At 46.4% G+C, this 19,770-nt stretch overlaps 1 protein-coding gene across 1 annotated transcript; it reads right to left on the minus strand.

The window, feature by feature from the left end:
* Positions 1-12,766: 12,766 nt before the first annotated feature.
* LOC138786839 (zinc finger protein 208-like) lies at positions 12,767-15,928 on the minus strand. Its single transcript, XM_069963908.1, has one exon. The coding sequence runs from the start codon at positions 15,926-15,928 to the stop codon at positions 12,767-12,769; it is 3,162 nt and encodes a 1,053-aa protein (XP_069820009.1).
* Positions 15,929-19,770: the final 3,842 nt, after the last annotated feature.

Below are 19,770 nucleotides of genomic sequence, written 5' to 3' on the forward strand. Positions count from 1 at the left end.
TCAGATCCGGAGCGTGTTCCCTTCTTCCTCTGTATTTCTCACCACTCAGCTGGGCGCTCAGAACTCTTCAGCAATCTGCTCTCTTCTTGAACAATGTCCCTACGTGTTTCCCGCTTTACCAGCAATCATCAGGGGATAATTCACACAGCAAGGAAAGCAGGTCTGTGCCGCACTGATGTCGCCCGAACACTGAGCTAAACACAGTAACCTCTATCTGACTGAAAGTCACAGCTGCTACATCCCCCTGCTCCAATGTATTCCTATTCCATGCCAGCCCACCCCCCCAGCCCCCCCCCTCAAGGCAAAGTCCTGAAGTTCCTCATTATCTAAGCTGTATATGTGTAATGTACATGTAGCTGAGCTGTATATGTGTAATGTACATGTAGCTGAGCTGTATGTGTGTAATGTACATGTAGCTGAGCTGTATATGTGTAATGTAGATGTAGCTGAGCTGTATATGTGTGTAATGTACATGTAGCTGAGCTGTATGTGTGTAATATACATATAGCTGAGCTGTATATATGTAATGTACATGTAGCTGAGCTGTATATATGTGTAATGTACATGTAGCTGAGCTGTATATGTGTAATGTACATGTAACTGAGCTGTATATGTGTGTAATGTACATGTAGCTGAGCTGTATATGTGTAATGTACATGTAGCTGAGCTGTATATGTGTAATGTACATGTAGCTGAGCTGTATGTGTGTAATGTACATGTAGCTGAGCTGTATATGTGTGTAATGTACATGTAGCTGAGCTGTATGTGTGTAATGTACATGTAGCTGAGCTGTATGTGTGTAATGTACATGTAGCTGAGCTGTATGTGTGTAATGTACATGTAGCTGAGCTGTATATATGTGTAATGTACATGTAGCTGAGCTGTATATGTGTAATGTACATGTAGCTGAGCTGTATGTGTGTAATGTACATGTAGCTGAGCTGTATATGTGTAATGTACATGTAGCTGAGCTGTATATGTGTGTAATGTACATGTAGCTGAGCTGTATATGTGTGTAATGTACTGTATATGTGTAATGTACATGTAGCTGAGCTGTATATGTGTAATGTACATGTAGCTGAGCTGTATATGTGTAATGTACATGTAGCTGAGCTGTATATGTGTGTAATGTACATGTAGCTGAGCTGTATATGTGTGTAATGTACTGTATATGTGTGTAATGTACATGTAGCTGAGCTGTATATGTGTAATGTACATGTAGCTGAGCTGTATATGTGTGTAATGTACATGTAGCTGAGCTGTATATGTGTAATGTACATGTAGTTGAGCTGTATATGTGTAATGTACATGTAGCTGAGCTGTATATGTGTAATGTACATGTAGCTGAGCTGTATATGTGTGTAATGTACATGTAGTTGAGCTGTATATGTGATGTATATTATATTGTTCCTCCTTCGGGGTAGCATTAAGCTTTATGGAATCCACAGGTATCCCCCATAGTATAGAATGTGCTGTATATGAGATAAGACGTCGGCCTCCTCTGCTCCCGGCCTCCTTGTCCCTCCTGCAGGATCGGTATCGGGGTGAGTTCTGGTCTCTAGAATCCTCCGTCCTGCAGGAAGATTCCCAGCACTGGGATGGAGCGGAGGCTCCTGGGACTATACACAGACCTCCCAACTGTCCAGGATCCGGCGGGACAGTTCCCACGTGTCCCGCTAACACCCCGCACCAGCCTCGGCATCAGGAGCTGCCTCCGGGTGCTGACAGGGGCCTCTCGCTGTGAGTACTCCTAATGAGCGCTCACAGTGACACTGGCAGAGTAGGAGACATCGGCTTCCTGCTCTGCCAAAGCTCTTGTGGCTGAAGGCATCATTCTGCCTCTGGCCACTAGAGGCCGCTGTCTCGCTCATAGCTCCAGAGCAGAGTGACGTCACTTATACAGACAGAGCAGGGAGAGGAGACGCTGGAGGGCAGGGGAGCCCAGCTGCAGAGGTGAGTATATGTTTTTTTTTTTTCTTTTTTAATGTACAGGGGGCATTGGGGGCTTACAAGCAGGGGACAGTGGCCTCGTGCCCTTTATCTGCTCTCTGCTCTTCTAGACAGGAAAGTTCTCACCTTTTTCTATGTAAACCACAAAGATCCTGTATTTAGTGAAGACAAGTTGTGCTCTTGGCTCTGGGTGGAAGCTGGTGTCCTTGTTAACAAGTAATAAACCTCCATTCAGATCATCCGTGTCCCGTGATTTATAGACAAAGAAATTCTCCTGTCATCTGGTCCTTGGAGACGGAATCCAATATCTCTTAGCCGCGTCACGGTTTGGGCTGAACACCGTATACCGGAAAACGTCCACAATCTCCAGGACTTGTTTGACACCACCAGGCCCTCCAGCCTAAGATCGGTTGCAAACTGAGGCCAGTCCAACCGCGACTGAGGCAGGAGTGACGGACTCACCAATAGTCGGAGAATTTGGGAACGAGATCATCTGAATTCTGGTAAGAAAAACTTTTCATTTTTTATTTAATTTGATCAAAAGAGGAAGATGTGACCAATAGATCATCACTGACCATCGGACGGTGACCTTTACGTGTCCTAAGGAAGGTCAGTCTGGTGTGTTACAGCACCTGTTTGAATAGACTGTGAGTTGAAACTGTAATACCAAGGACTGTAATACCAAGGACTGTAATGCCAAGGACTGTAATGCCTGAGGACTGTAATGCCAAGGACTGTAATGCCTGAGGACTGTAATGCCTGAGGACTGTAATGCCAAGGACTGTAATGCCAAGGACTGTAATGCCTGAGGACTGTAATGCCAAGGACTGTAATGCCTGAGGACTGTAATGCCTGAGGACTGTAATGCCAAGGACTGTAATGCCAAGGACTGTAATGCCTGAGGACTGTAATGCCTGAGGACTGTAATGCCTGAGGACTGTAATGCCCAAGGACTGTAATACCAAGGACTGTAATGCCCGAGGACTGTAATGCCAAGGACTGTAATGCCTGAGGACTGTAATGCCAAGGACTGTAATGCCAAGGACTGTAATGCCAAGGACTGTAATGCCCGAGGACTGTAATGCCAAGGACTGTAATGCCCGAGGACTGTAATGCCAAGGACTGTAATGCCAAGGACTGTAATGCCCGAGGACTGTAATGCCAAGGACTGTAATGCCCGAGGACTGTAATGCCTGAGGACTGTAATGCCCTAGGACTGTAATGCCAAGGACTGTAATGCCAAGGACTGTAATGCCTGAGGACTGTAATGCCAAGGACTGTAATGCCGAGGACTGTAATGCCGAGGACTGTAATGCCGAGGACTGTAATGCCGAGGACTGTAATGCCGAGGACTGTAATGCCAAGGACTGTAATGCCAAGGACTGTAATGCCTGAGGACTGTAATGCCTGAGGACTGTAATGCCAAGGACTGTAATGCCAAGGACTGTAATGCCTGAGGACTGTAATGCCTGAGGACTGTAATGCCAAGGACTGTAATGCCAAGGACTGTAATGCCGAGGACTGTAATGCCGAGGACTGTAATGCCGAGGACTGTAATGCCGAGGACTGTAATGCCTGAGGACTGTAATGCCAAGGACTGTAATGCCAAGGACTGTGATGCAAAGGACTGTAATGCCCGAGGACTGTAATGCCCGAGGACTGTAATGCCAAGGACTGTAATGCCTGAGGACTGTAATGCCAAGGACTGTAATGCCAAGGACTGTGATGCAAAGGACTGTAATGCCTGAGGACTGTAATGCCAAGGACTGTAATGCCTGAGGACTGTAATGCCTGAGGACTGTAATGCCAAGGACTGTAATGCCAAGGACTGTTATGCCCGAGGACTGTAATGCCTGAGGACTGTAATGCCAAGGACTGTAATGCCTGAGAACTGTAATGCCAAGGACTGTAATGCCCGAGGACTGTAATGCCCGAGGACTGTAATGCCTGAGGACTGTAATGCCTGAGGACTGTAATGCCAAGGACTGTAATGCCTGAGGACTGTAATGCCTGAGGACTGTAATGCCTGAGGACTGTAATGCCAAGGACTGTAATGCCAAGGACTGTAATGCCAAGGACTGTAATGCCCGAGCACTGTAATGCCCGAGGACTGTAATGCCTGAGGACTGTAATGCCTGAGGACTGTAATGCCAAGGACTGTAATGCCTGAGGACTGTAATACCAAGGACTGTAATGCCAAGGACTGTAATGCCCGAGCACTGTAATGCTGAGGACTGTAATGCCTGAGGACTGTAATGCCAAGGACTGTAATGCCTGAGGACTGTAATGCCTGAGGACTGTAATGCCAAGGACTGTAATGCCAAGGACTGTAATGCCTGAGGACTGTAATGCCAAGGACTGTAATGTCCGAGGACTGTAATGCCCGAGGACTGTAATGCCAAGGACTGTAATGCCCGAGGACTGTAATGCCAAGGACTGTAATGCCAAGGACTGTAATGCCCTAGGACTGTAATGCCAAGGACTGTAATGCCAAGGACTGTAATGCCCGAGGACTGTAATGCCAAGGACTGTAATGCCAAGGACTGTAATGCCTGAGGACTGTAATGCCCGAGGACTGTAATGCCAAGGACTGTAATGCCAAGGACTGTAATGCCAAGGACTGTAATGCCCGAGGACTGTAATGCCAAGGACTGTAATGCCAAGGACTGTAATGCCTGAGGACTGTAATGCCAAGGACTGTAATGCCAAGGACTGTAATGCCAAGGACTGTAATGCCTGAGGACTGTAATGCCTGAGGACTGTAATGCCTGAGGACTGTAATGCCAAGGACTGTAATGCCAAGGACTGTAATGCCTGAGGACTGTAATGCCAAGGACTGTAATGCCTGAGGACTGTAATGCCTGAGGACTGTAATGCCTGAGGACTGTAATGCCTGAGGACTGTAATGCCTGAGGACTGTAATGCCAAGGACTGTAATGCCAAGGACTGTAATGCCTGAGGACTGTAATGCCAAGGACTGTAATGCCTGAGGACTGTAATGCCAAGGACTGTAATGCCAAGGACTGTAATGCCCGAGGACTGTAATGCCAAGGACTGTAATGCCAAGGACTGTAATGCCAAGGACTGTAATGCCCGAGGACTGTAATGCCAAGGACTGTAATGCCAAGGACTGTAATGCCTGAGGACTGTAATGCCAAGGACTGTAATGCCAAGGACTGTAATGCCAAGGACTGTAATGCCTGAGGACTGTAATGCCTGAGGACTGTAATGCCTGAGGACTGTAATGCCTGAGGACTGTAATGCCAAGGACTGTAATGCCAAGGACTGTAATGCCTGAGGACTGTAATGCCAAGGACTGTAATGCCTGAGGACTGTAATGCCCAAGGACTGTAATGCCAAGGACTGTAATGCCCGAGGACTGTAATGCCTGAGGACTGTAATGCCTGAGGACTGTAATGCCTGAGGACTGTAATGCCTGAGGACTGTAATGCCTGAGGACTGTAATGCCAAGGACTGTAATGCCAAGGACTGTAATGCCTGAGGACTGTAATGCCAAGGACTGTAATGCCAAGGACTGTAATGCCAAGGACTGTAATGCCTGAGGACTGTAATGCCTGAGGACTGTAATGCCCGAGGACTGTAATGCCAAGGACTGTAATGCCCGAGGACTGTAATGCCTGAGGACTGTAATGCCTGAGGACTGTAATGCCAAGGACTGTAATGCCCGAGGACTGTAATGCCAAGGACTGTAATGCCAAGGACTGTAATGCCAAGGACTGTAATGCCCGAGGACTGTAATGCCAAGGACTGTAATGCCAAGGACTGTAATGCCTGAGGACTGTAATGCCAAGGACTGTAATGCCAAGGACTGTAATGCCAAGGACTGTAATGCCTGAGGACTGTAATGCCTGAGGACTGTAATGCCTGAGGACTGTAATGCCTGAGGACTGTAATGCCTGAGGACTGTAATGCCAAGGACTGTAATGCCAAGGACTGTAATGCCTGAGGACTGTAATGCCAAGGACTGTAATGCCTGAGGACTGTAATGCCCAAGGACTGTAATGCCAAGGACTGTAATGCCCGAGGACTGTAATGCCTGAGGACTGTAATGCCTGAGGACTGTAATGCCTGAGGACTGTAATGCCTGAGGACTGTAATGCCAAGGACTGTAATGCCAAGGACTGTAATGCCTGAGGACTGTAATGCCAAGGACTGTAATGCCAAGGACTGTAATGCCAAGGACTGTAATGCCTGAGGACTGTAATGCCTGAGGACTGTAATGCCCGAGGACTGTAATGCCAAGGACTGTAATGCCCGAGGACTGTAATGCCTGAGGACTGTAATGCCTGAGGACTGTAATGCCAAGGACTGTAATGCCCGAGGACTGTAATGCCTGAGGACTGTAATGCCAAGGACTGTAATGCCTGAGGACTGTAATGCCAAGGACTGTAATGCCTGAGGACTGTAATGCCTGAGGACTGTAATGCCAAGGACTGTAATGCCCGAGGACTGTAATGCCTGAGGACTGTAATGCCTGAGGACTGTAATGCCTGAGGACTGTAATGCCAAGGACTGTAATGCCCGAGGACTGTAATGCCTGAGGACTGTAATGCCAAGGACTGTAATGCCCGAGGACTGTAATGCCTGAGGACTGTAATGCCAGAGGACTGTAATGCCAGAGGACTGTAATGCCCGAGGACTGTAATGCCTGAGGACTGTAATGCCAAGGACTGTAATGCCTGAGGACTGTAATGCCAAGGACTGTAATGCCTGAGGACTGTAATGCCTGAGGACTGTAATGCCTGAGGACTGTAATGCCAAGGACTGTAATGCCAATAATGGCCGCACTCTAACCGCTAACAGCCAATCACAGCACATATGCAAATAGCTGAAATATAGCAGCCAATAGGAACTCTAAGGTCTCGTCAGGCATGTATCACAACATCCACAGTCACATGTCCACTATTGGCCAATAGAAGATGTAATATATGGAAGGTCTTTAACAATTTTGTCTCCCTGACATGAGTAAGATTGTCATGGTAACCGAGCACTGATCTTTACCATTATAAGTACCCAGATCGCTCTTAAAGGGACCCAAGTCTCTCTTAAAGGGACCCAAGTCGCTCTTAATGGGACCCAAGTCGCTCTTAATGGGACCCACGTCGATCTTAAAGGGACCCACGTCGCTCTTAATGGGACCCAAGTCGCTCTTAAAGGGACGGGGCGCATGGTGCTCTTAAAGGGACCCAAGTCGCTCCAAAAGGTACTGGACCCATGTCGCTCTTAAAGGGACCTATGTCGCTCTTAAAGGGACCATATTTCACTAGAGCGACTTGGGTCCCTTGAGGAGTGAAATGGGTCCCTTTAAGAGCGCCCTGGGTCCCTTTAAGAGCGCCCTGGGTGCCTTTAAGAGCGACCTAGGTCCCTTTAAGAGTGAACTGGGTCCCTTTAAGAGCCACCTGGATCCCTTTAAGAGCAAAATGGGTCCCTTTAAGAGCGAAACCGGTGCCTTTAAGAGAGACCTGGGTCCATTTAAGAGCAACATCGATGCGGGACAGGACCCAGGGTTAAAGTTTCTCTTAAAGGGAAGTGACTGGTAAAGGGGCGCTCTGGAAGTCACTGGTAAAGGGGCGCTTTGGAAGTCACTGGTAAAGGGGCGCTCTGGAAGTCACTGGTAAAGGGGCGCTCTGGAAGTCACTGGTAATAGGGCGCTCTGGAAGTCACTGCTAAAGGGGCGCTCTGGAAGTCACTGGTAATAGGGCGCTCTGGAAGTCACTGGTAATAGGGCGCTCTGGAAGTCACTGGTAAAGGGGCGCTCTGGGAGTCACTGGTAAAGGGGCGCTCTGGGAGTCACTGGTAAAGGGGCGCTCTGAAAGTCACTGGTAAAGGGGCGCTCTGGAAGTCACTGGTAAAGGGGCGCTCTGAAAGTCACTGGTAAAGGGGCGCTCTGGAAGTCACTGGTAAAGGGGCGCTCTGGGAGTCATTGGTAAAGGGGCGCTCTGAAAGTCACTGGTAAAGGGGCGCTCTGGAAGTCACTGGTAAAGGGGTGCTCTGGAAGTCACTAGTAAAGGGGCGCTCTGGAAGTCACTGGCAAAGGGGTGCTCTAGAAGTCACTGGTAAAGGGGCGCTTTGGAAGTCACTGGTAAAGGGGCGCTCTGGGAGTCACTGGTAAAGGGGCGCTCTGGAAGTCACTGGTAAAGAGGCGCTCTGTGAGTCACTGGTAAAGGGGCGCTGTGGGAGTCACTAGTAAAGGGGCGCTCTGTGAGTCACTGGTAAAGGGGCGCTCTGGGAGTCACTGGTAAAGGGGCGCTCTGGGAGTCACTGGTAAAGGGGCTCTGTGGGAGTCACTGGTAAAGAGGCGCTCTGGGAGTCACTAGTAAAGGGGCGCTGTGGGAGTCACTAGTAAAGGGGCGCTCTGGGAGTCACTGGTAAAGGGGCGCTGTGGGAGTCACTAGTAAAGGGGCGCTCTGGGAGTCACTAGTAAAGGGGCGCTCTGGGAGTCACTAGTAAAGGGGCGCTCTGGGAGTCACTGGTAAAGGGGCGCTGTGGGAGTCACTAGTAAAGGGGCACTCTGGGAGTCACTGGTAAAGAGGCGCTCTGTGAGTCACTAGTAAAGGGGCGCTCTGGAAGTCACTGGTAAAGGGGCGCTCTGGAAGTCACTGGTAAAGGGGCGCTCTGGAAGTCACTGGTAAAGGGGCGCTCTGGGAGTCACTGGTAAAGGGGTGCTCTGGGAGTCACTGGTAAAGGGGCGCTCTGAGAGTCACTGGTAAAGGGGCGCTCTGGGAGTCAGTTTCTACATCCCTAATTGTATGAATCCTTCCTCTTTTTGTCAATCGTCTCCTAAGTGGACAGACGTGAGTGGTTGTGAGGGTCTCGTTGTCCCGTATTGTGTGTTTCCTTATCACTATATTTTGTCTGTTCCTGTTTCTTCCTGTTCTGTGTCATTCTCCAAGGCCTAAGATATACAAAGTAAGTGACCCAGGTAATCCGAATGAACTGGTTTATATATAAGTGTATATATGTATATGTATATACTGCAGTTTTTCAGTTTGTTATTATACTTTGTTGTCCTAAATAAGGTAAAATTATACAGTGAATACTTAAGATAATGTAGAACGGACTCCAACTTGGCGTCCTTGATCGGGAGATTTTGAAGCTTAACCCCTTAAGGACCGGGCCTATTGTCACTTTAGCGTTTTCGTTTTTTCCTCCTCGCCTTCTAAGACCCATAACTCTTTCATTTTTTCACATGAGGCTTGTTTTTTTTCAGGAGCAGCTGTACTTTGTAATGACGTCTTTCAATTTGCCATAAAATGAATGACGGAACCCCCAAAATATCATTTATGGGGTAAATTTGGGTTATTGAATGCGATTCCGTAAAGTTTTGGTGGTTTCCATGTTTACATAATGCACTTAACAGTAAAATTGGCATTTTTCTTTATTCTATAGGTCGGTCTGAACACGGCCATATGCAGGTTTACCAGGTTTTCTTACGTTTTACTATTTTTATTAGCAGTAAAACTTTTTTTTTGCAAATAGGCGTATTTAAAATGGTCCCATTGTGACTCCCATAGCGCATTTATTTATTCACATACGGAGTCGCATGTGGCGTCATTTTTTTGTGTCATGATATCTAGTTTTTATTAGTAAAAATTTTTTCTAGATCAAACGTATTGATGGCTTTTTATAAAAAAATTTTATACATAAAAGGTCATTTAAAAAAAGCAACCTCTCACTGTTCTATTACCTTCCCAAGGTTCATAACAATCCTCTACAACCTCCAGGCAAACCCATCATTTCCGGAATCAACTCTCTTACCGGTAACCTCTGACAATATGTGGACACTCCTCCTCAAAATCATGTCAGACCAGTCACCTCTTATACTCGGGATACATCACACTTTATTGAAATTATCTATTATTTTTACAATGGACCCATCCTCTTTATATACAGTTACTGATCACCATCTGGGGATTAAACCATTTCACATTCTCTTGAACAAGATTCATCCGTTCCCTCAGTTCAAGCCGAGTTCATTCAAAACTGCATTGGGTTTATTCTCAAACACAACGTCTTCCAGTTTGATGACTGTATTTTTGAACAGGAATTGGGGACCGCTATGGGGTGTAAATTTACCCCAAGTTTCTGTAACCTGTTTGTGGGCCTGTTTCAGAAGGAATCCAGCTACGTGCATCCTCTTTTCCACAAATGTGTTCTATATCAGAGTTACATCAATGATATTTTCATCATTTGGGACGGGTCCGACTGAACTTGGCGACTTTGTTAATGACATCAACGAGAAATCCTGGGGTCCTGAGTTCACTCATAACATCTTTTACAATAACACTGCGTTTGCATTGTCTTTCATTAAGGTGACCCGATTATGAAAAAAACATACTTCAAACCTGTTTTGTTTTTTTTTTTAACTTTCTTGGTTCACTTTATTTCTGAGATAATAGGCATGTAACATTCACAAGATCAGCACCCCCCAACGTGTTTCCAGCGTGAATGCCGCCTTTAATCAGGGCACCTATTGTTACTAAGTCTCCGGGTTAAAATAACAGTAGGATAAATAATTAAGCAGCAGGTAGAAAGCGCTGTAGAATACACGATCTGCGCTGAAACATGGGGTGGAACGAGGCTTTACGTACAGACTTCCCAAATGGACACAATGACACATATTTACATCGCTTCCTCTCTTTAGCCTCCCATTTGCAGAATAAGAATTTGCAAAGACAAATGCAATGAAACCGAAAAAAAGGGACCACGTGCCACGTCCGCAAAATATAATAATATATTTAAAGGGGAAGTCCAGCGATTTAAAAAAACTGCCGGCAGGGGCAGGAAGGAACATAACAACCAAGCACCACTCACCTTACCCCATGCCCGTGAAGCGCCGCCCCACCAGCTGCCCAATTTCCGACTCTGGAGAAAATGCCTTACCCAGCTGACTGGCAGCCTGCCGAGCGAGCTGCCAATCAACCGGGCCATGACGTTGGCTGAGAAGATGCTTGAGCCTGGCGGGGGTCACAGAGCGGCGATCTGGCGCTGGACAGGCATGGGGACAGGTGAGTATTGGTGGTCACCATGTCGTTACACCCTCCCCCCCACCCCCATATATTATACCTTCCCGACCCCTGCCCCCATATATTATACCTTCCCGCGCCCCAACTCCATATATTATACCTTCCCGCCCCCTGCCCCCATATATTATACCTTCCCGCCCCTCCCCATATATTATACCTTACCGCCCCCACCCCTATATATTATACCTTCCCGCCCCCCCCCCACCCCCATATATTATACCTTCCCGCCCCCCCCCCCCCATATTTAAAACCTGTTGACGGAAATAGCTATTTACACTATGAAAGTTCTCACCACAGAAAATGGAAAATCCATCAATAATATTACGTTTGGACAGTTCAGACGTATCCGCCGCGATTCCTCCACCATGAAGGACTTTAGGAAACAAAGCAAAGTTCTCAAAAAAAAAGAGTCATTTCCGAGAATTACCCCATTTCACTCGGGAATAAGAGTCAAAAACAAGGAATCCAATCTGGTAAGAAGAAGGAAGATATGACCAACTAAGGGTTAAATGTCATCGCCACCTTTTCTTCAGACCACAAGTCAATTAAATTCATTGTAAACAAACATTGGGATATACTGAAGCATGACCAAGCATCTGCCATCATACGGCCGCCCTTACTAGTGGTGAGCGGCCATGTTGGGAAATCTTCGTATGTTTGTATGAACGTGACGCTTATTGTTCGTATTCGCCGATCACAAACAATTTGTAATGTGTTTCTAGTACGGGAATCTTCTCGCTGGAGTACCCCTTTAAACTGTACTGTGAGCAGTTCCTGACATGGACAGAGGTGGCGGCAGAGAGCACTGTACCAGACTGGAAAGAATACACCGCTTCTTGCAGGACATACAGCAGCTGATAAGTACCTGAAGACTGGAGATTTTTAGATAGAAGTAAATTACAAATCTATAGAACTTTCTGAAACCGGTTGATTTGAAAGTTTCACTATCGTTTCAGAAAACTTATGACACGACATAGAGACGTCATAGAGATGTGTTCATACCTGTACCGACTGGCAGAAGGAGCGGGGAGAGGACCACGCTGCAGCACGTCCTCTCCCTGCTCTGTCAGCGTGATCAGTCAGGCTCCATAGAGCTCCATTATCATTCCGACTGATCACGTGACAGAGCCGCGAGAGGATTACGCTTAGCGCGGTCTTCTCCCCACTCTATCACCCGATCGGTATAAACACTCGGACCCGGACCGATCAAAACTTCTGACATATCTCTCTGACGTCTCTATGATATGTCAAAAGTTTTCTGAAACAACAACACTTGAAAGAAAAGGATTTTTGTCGGAGTACCCCTTTAACATAAACCGGCATTGAGTTGCTGTAGTAACAGATGTAGCTGGGTGCGGAGAGCTGCTGTATCACTGGTGTCTTCTGGGAGGTATATGCAGTGATCTGTATACTAGGATCAGCTCTGTCCGCACCAATGATTTTGTATCTCTGTATATATATATATATATAAGCCGCCATTGTGCGTCATTCACTTCTGCTCGATAAAGGAGATAATACCTGCTGAACCGTCGTATCATAAAGTCACCTCCTCATCCGTGACCTCCTGGCTGCACTGTGACTACTCGTATACAAGTTTGGAGCTGCGGTATATGATATCTGTATTACCGCCAGATCTCCTATACACATGGGGAATACATAGCTGTGGTATATGATATCTGTATTACCGCCAGATCTCCTATACACATGGGGAATACATAGCTGTGGTATCTGGATTAGATTTGCTCTTTGGATAACAGACGTGTGAGTGATCATTGAGCGCTATGAACTGGCTTCTCCCTGGAGTGAATCTTTTTATGAGTAATAAGATTACATTTCTTAGTAAAACATTTCCCACATTCTGAACATGAAAATGGCTTCTCCCCTGTGTGAATTCTTTGATGGCGATAAACATTTGATTTATTAGAAAAACGTTTTCCACATTCTGAACATGAAAATGGCTTCTCTCCCGTATGAGTTCTTTCATGTAATGTGAGGATTGATTTCAAAGCAAAACATTTTCCACATTCTGAACATGAAAACGGCTTTTCTCCTGTATGAGTTCTTTCATGTTCAAAAAGCTTTGATTTAACAAGGAAACTTTTTCCACATTCCGAACATGAAAATGGCTTCTCTCCCGTATGAGTTCTTTCATGTAATGTGAGCGATGTTTTCAAAGCAAAACATTTTCCACATTCTGAACATGAAAACGGCTTTTCTCCTGTATGAGTTCTTTCATGTTCAAAAAGCTTTGATTTAACAAGGAAACTTTTTCCACATTCTGAACATGAAAATGGCTTTTCTCCTGTATGAGTCCTTTCATGTACGGTGAGTTGTTTTTTTTGAGCAAAACATTTTCCACATTCTGAACATGAAAATGGCTTCTCTCCTGTATGAGTTCTTTCATGTGAAGTGAGCGCTAATTTAAAAGAAAATTTTTTTCCACATTCCAAACATGAAAATGGCTTCTCTCCTGTATGATTTCTTTCGTGTAAAGTGAGCCCTGATTTAAAAGCAAAACATTTCCCACATTCTGAACATGAAAATGGCTTCTCCCCTGTGTGAATTTTTTGATGGCGATAAACATTTGATCTCTTAGAAAAACGTTTTCCACATTCTGAACATGAAAATGGCTTCTCTCCCGTATGAGTTCTTTCATGTAATGTGAGGATTGATTTCAAAGCAAAACATTTTCCACATTCCGAACATGAAAATGGCTTCTCTCCTGTATGAGTTCTTTCATGTAATGTGAGCATTGATTTTAAAGCAAAATATTTTCCACATTCTGAACATGAAAATGGCTTCTCTCCTGTATGAGTTCTTTCATGTACAGTGAGCTTTGCTTTCAAAGCAAAACATTTTCCACATTCTGAACATGAAAATGGCTTTTCTCCTGTATGAGTCCTTTCATGTACGGTGAGTTGTTTTTTTTGAGCAAAACATTTGCCACATTCTGAACATGAAAATAACTTCTCTCCCGTATGAGTTCTTTCATGTATAGTGAGCGCTGATTTAAAAGGAAAACATTTCCCACATTGTAAACATGAAAATGGCTTCTCTCCTGTATGAGTTCTGTGATGTCTAGTGAGCACTGATTTAAAATCAAAACATTTTCCACAGTCTGAACATGAAAATGGCTTCTCTCCGGTATGAGTTCTTTCATGTATAGTGAGCATTGATTTAAAAGCAAAACATTTTCCACATTCTGAACATAAAAATGGCTTCTCTCCTGTATGAGTTCTTTCATGTATATTGAGCGTTGATTTAAAAGTAAAACATTTTCCACATTCCAAACATGAAAATGGCTTCTCTCCTGTATGAGTTCTTTCATGTGAAGTGAGCCTTGATTTAAAAGCAAAACATTTTCCACATTCTGAACATGAAAATGTCTTCTTCCCTGTGTGAATTTTTTGATGTTTTAAAAAATGACCTTTTTGAGTAAAACATTTTCCACATTCCGAACATGAAAATGGCTTCTCTCCTGTATGAGTTCTTTCATGTACAGTGAGCTTTGCTTTCAAAGCAAAACATTCTCCACATTCTGAACATGAAAATGGCTTTTCTCCTGTATGAGTCCTTTCATGTGCGGTGAGATGGTGTTTTTGAGCAAAACATTTGCCACATTCTGAACAAGAAAATGGCTTCTCCCCTGTGTGAATTCTTTCATGTATAGTCAGCTGTGATTTCTTAGTACAATGTTTCCCACACTCGGAGCATGAAAATGGGTTCTTTCTTGTGTGAGTTCTTTCATGTAAAGTGAGCTCTGATTTAACAGCAAAACATTTTCCACATTCTGAACATGAAAATAACTTCTCTCCCGTATGAGTTCTTTCATGTATAGTGAGCGCTGATTTAAAAGCAAAACATTTTCCACATTCAGAACATGAAAATGGCTTCTTTCCTGTGTGAATTGTTTGATGTTTTAAAAAATTACCTTTTTGAGTAAAACATTTTCCACATTCCGAACATGAAAATGGCTTCTCTCCTGTATGAGTTCTTTCATGTATAGTGAGCCTTGATTTAAAAGCAAAACATTTACCACATTCTGAACATGAAAATGGCTTCTCTCCTGTATGAGTTCTTTCATGAAGTGTGAGCGTTAGTTTCAATGCAAAACATTTGCCACATTCTGAACATGAAAATGGCTTCTCTCCTGTGTGAATTCTTTGATGTCTATTAAGATATGATTTATTAGAAAAACATTTTCCACATTCTGAACATAAAAATGGCTTCTCTCCTGTATGAGTTCTTTCATGAAGTGTGAGCGTTAGTTTCAATGCAAAACATTTCCCACATTCTGAACATGAAAATGGCTTTTCCCCTGTGTGAATTCTTTGATGTGTATAAAGATGTGATTTATTAGAAAAACATTTCCCACATTCTGAACATGAAAATGGCTTCTCCCCTGTGTGAATTCTTTGATGAGTATAAAGAGTTGATTTATCAGAAAAACATTTTCCACATTCTGAACATGAAAATGGCTTCTCCCCTGTGTGAATTCTTTGATGAGTATAAAGAGTTGATTTATTACAAAAACACTTTCCACATTCTGAACATAAAAATGGCTTCTCCCTTGTGTGAACTCTTTTATGTAATTTGAGTGTTGATTTCGATGTAAAACATTTCCCACATTCTGAACATGAAAATGGCTTCTTTCCCGTATGGGTACTTTCATGTATAGTTAGCTGTGATTTTGAAGTAAAACATTTTCCACATTCCGAACATGAAAATGGCTTCTCTCCCGTATGAGTTCTTTCATGTATAGTGAGCGCTGATTTAAAAGGAAAACATTTCCCACATTCTGAACATGAAAATGGCTTCTCCCTTGTGTGAATTCTTTCATGTATAGTGAGCCGTGATTTCTTAGTAAAATATTTCCCACACTCTGAGCATGAAAATGGGTTCTTTTTTGTGTGCGTTTTTTGATGTTGCATGAGTTGTGATTTTAGTATAAAACATCTTTCACATTCTGAACATGAAAATCTCTTCTTATTCTGCTTAATCTCTGATGAATCAGTAGCCAGGACTTGTATAGAAGGATGAGATGGCAGATCTTTGCTGTGAGGGGCTGGGGGTATATCTGGGGTAATAGAAGGTTCTGCATATGTATCCTGTGTGATCTGACCATCTGCTGTAATATCTGGAGATATCTGATGTCCCTCTGATCTCCGGGGACACTCAGCTGCCAAGAAGAAAGATGGGTTATTATTATTTAATAAGATAATGTTAGTAATGTTTGTTGGGCCCAGATCATAGTCTCTGTTATATACCTTCTAGGGGAGGAGTTCTAAACTTTATTGGTTTAAATTAAAATATTCCATTCGTCCTGGGGGGGGGTACCCCATATGTTATGCTGCCTGGCAGCCAGGGTGAGCCTCGATAGGTGGTGATTCCCTCCCTCTTCTCTCCTCACTATTCCTATGCTGCGGTCGCCCAGTTCCCGCCCACACTGAGTACTGATATCCCCTCTCCCAGGATGCTTTGCAGCAGATGGCTCCTCCCAGGGTAACAGGCCAGAGTATACCCCCAGCCCCAGTGGCGGATTATAATATGGGCGGTTTGGGCGGCCACATTATAATCCGCCACTGCACTGCCACGGCTGATGCGCGGCTGCCGGGGACACCCCCGGCAGCCGCGCATCAGAGAACTCCCCATCTATAAGGGGGACCATCTATAAGGGGGAATAGGGAAGAGGGGGACCATCTATAAGGGGGGGGAAGAGGGGAACCATCTATAAGGGGGGGGAAGAGGGGGACCATCTATAAGGGGGGGGAAGAGGGGACCATCTATAAGGGGGGGGAAGAGGGGAACCATCTATAAGGGGGGGAAGAGGGGGACCATGTATAAGGGGGGGAAGAGGGGGACCATGTATAAGGGGGGAATAGGGAAGAGGGGGAACATCTATAAGGGGGAATAGGGAAGAGGGAGACCATCTATAAGGGGAGGAAGAGGGGGACCATCTATAAGGGGGGGAAGAGGGGGACCATCTATAAGGGGAGGAAGAGGGGGACCATCTATAAGGGGAGGAAGAGGGGGACCATCTATAAGGGGAGGAAGAGGGAGACCATCTATAAGGGGAGGAAGAGGGGGACCATCTATAAGGGGAGGAAGAGGGGGACCATCTATAAGGGGGGGAAGAGGGGGACCATCTATAAGGGGAGGAAGAGGGGGACCATCTATGAGGGGAGGAAGAGGGGGACCATCTATAAGGGGGGGAAGAGGGGAACCATCTATAAGGGGAGGAAGAGGGGGACCATCTATAAGGGGAGGAAGAGGGGGACCATCTATAAGGGGGGGGAAGAGGGGAACCATCTATAAGGGGAGGAAGAGGGGGGCCATCTATAAGGGGGGGAATAGGGAAGAGGGGGAACATCTATAAGGGGGGAATAGGGAAGAGGGGGGCCATCTATAAGGGGGGGAAGAGGGGTCCAGCTGACATGCTCTGTGCTGCTGTGACCTCCCCTATAAGATCAGCACCCTCCTCTCCTGACATCCTCTGTGCTGCTCGGACCTCTCCTATAGATCAGCACCCTCCTCTGCTGACATCCTCTGTGCTGCTCGGACCTCTCCTATAGATCAGCACACTCCTCTCCTAACATCCTCTGTGCTGCTGTGACCTCCCCTTTAGATTAGCACCCTCCAATATGTTTATTGGGGGCAGTGGAGGTGGGGTGGACAATGCTTACTGGGGGAGCAGCAAGGGACCAAACATTCTGTTTATTGGGGCCAGCAGGGAGGGGAGGCAGGCAGTGTTTATTTGGGACAGCGCGTGTGTGTGTGTGTGTGTGGGGGGGGGGCTCTAGCGGATTATAATGTGGGCGATTTGGGCGGATTGAGCGGGGAGGGGGGCAGGTTGGGTGGACAGCCCGGGGCCCAGGGTACATTTAATCCTCCACTGCCCAGCCCAGACTATATCCGGTGTAACAGGCCAGAGTATATACCCCCAGCCCAGACTATATCCGGTGTAACAGGCCAGAGTATATACCCCCAGCCCAGACTATACCCGGTGTAACAGGCCAGAGTATATACCCCCAGCCCAGACTATACCCGGTGTAACAGAGTATATACCCCCAGCCCAGACTATACCCGGTGTAACAGGCCAGAGTATATACCCCCAGCCCAGACTATACCCAGTGTAACAGAGTATATACCCCCAGCCCAGACTATACCCGGTGTAACAGGCCAGAGTATATACCCCCAGCCCAGACTATACCCGGTGTAACAGAGTATATACCCCCAGCCCAGACTATACCCGGTGTAACAGAGTATATACCCCCAGCCCAGACTATACCCGGTGTAACAGGCCAGAGTATATACCCCCAGCCCAGACTATACCCGGTGTAACAGGCCAGAGTATATACCCCCAGCCCAGACTATACCCGGTGTAACAGAGTATATACCCCCAGCCCAGACTATACCCGGTGTAACAGAGTATATACCCCCAGCCCAGACTATACCCGGTGTAACAGGCCAGAGTATATACCCCCAGCCCAGACTATACCCGGTGTAACAGGCCAGAGTATATACCCCCAGCCCAGACTATACCCGGTGTAACAGGCCAGAGTATATACCCCCAGCCCAGACTATACCCGGTGTAACAGAGTATATACCCCCAGCCCAGACTATACCCGGTGTAACAGGCCAGAGTATATACCCCCAGCCCAGACTATACCCGGTGTAACAGAGTATATACCCCCAGCCCAGACTATACCCGGTGTAACAGGCCAGAGTATATACCCCCAGCCCAGATTATACCCGGTGTAACAGAGTATATACCCCCAGCCCAGACTATACCTGGTGTAACAGGCCAGAGTATATACCCCCAGCCCAGACTATACCCGGGGTTAAAATGGCCTAGGCTAGATTATACCCCGGAGTATATTTCGGCCTAGGCCAATTCATACCCCCATGAAATCAGCAGCAGTGAGTGATAGACACAAGAATTACTTAAAGGGGTATTCCCCCAAAATTATTTTTGCATTAATACGTTGCCCACCCGTAGCTTTCCATCTTTCCAATATAAATTTATTATGGATTCTGCACAGTTTTGCTGTTATCTAGGTGCCCCCACCCCCACCGTTTGCATAGAATCATCAGCTCTCAGTCCACTCCAACACGCTCCCTGCTCCTGGCCCCGACCCTCCGAGACGGCATCACGTGTCCTCAGTCTCTTCAATGGGCCGGGTTAGCGATTCTAACCCAGTCCACTGAAGAGAGGGAGGGCACTGACACAGTGACAGCTGCTGCTGCTGATCACTGTCTACCTCTCTGGAAGCACCCCCCCCCCCCCCGCACCTGAACTGATGAGTGGCCGCCCGCGGCACCCGACACCCCCCCCCCCCCCCCCCGCACCTGAACTGATGAGCGGACGCCTGCAGCACCCGCCCCCAACCCCGCCCCTGAACTGTTGAGCGGACGCCCGCGGCAACAGACACCTCCTCCCCCCAACCCCCCCCCGCACCTGAACTGATGAGCAGTGGCCGCCCGCAGCACCCGACACCCACCCCCCGCGGCACCTGACATCCCCCAAATCTGAAATGACCAGTGGTCACTGCCCGCGGCACCCAACATCCATACGCCCCTCCCCCACCAACTGGAAACTGGAACTGACCTGATGAGCATATCACTCATTCAGCTCTACTATGCTGTTCATTCAGCTCTACTATGCTGCTCACTAAACTTTGCTATGCCGCTCACTCAACTCTGCTATGCCGCTCGCTCAACTCTGCTATGCCGCTCGCTCAACTCTGCTATATCGCTTGCTCAACTCTGCTAT

This window comes from Dendropsophus ebraccatus, chromosome 3, assembly GCF_027789765.1.
Source record: "Dendropsophus ebraccatus isolate aDenEbr1 chromosome 3, aDenEbr1.pat, whole genome shotgun sequence".
Taxonomy (NCBI): Eukaryota; Metazoa; Chordata; class Amphibia; order Anura; family Hylidae; genus Dendropsophus; species Dendropsophus ebraccatus.

What these genes read in the sequence shown, in the direction of transcription:
- LOC138786839 (XM_069963908.1), bottom strand. Translation starts at nt 15,928, where the DNA reads ATGCAACATCAAAAAACGCACACAAAAAAGAACCCATTTTCATGCTCA.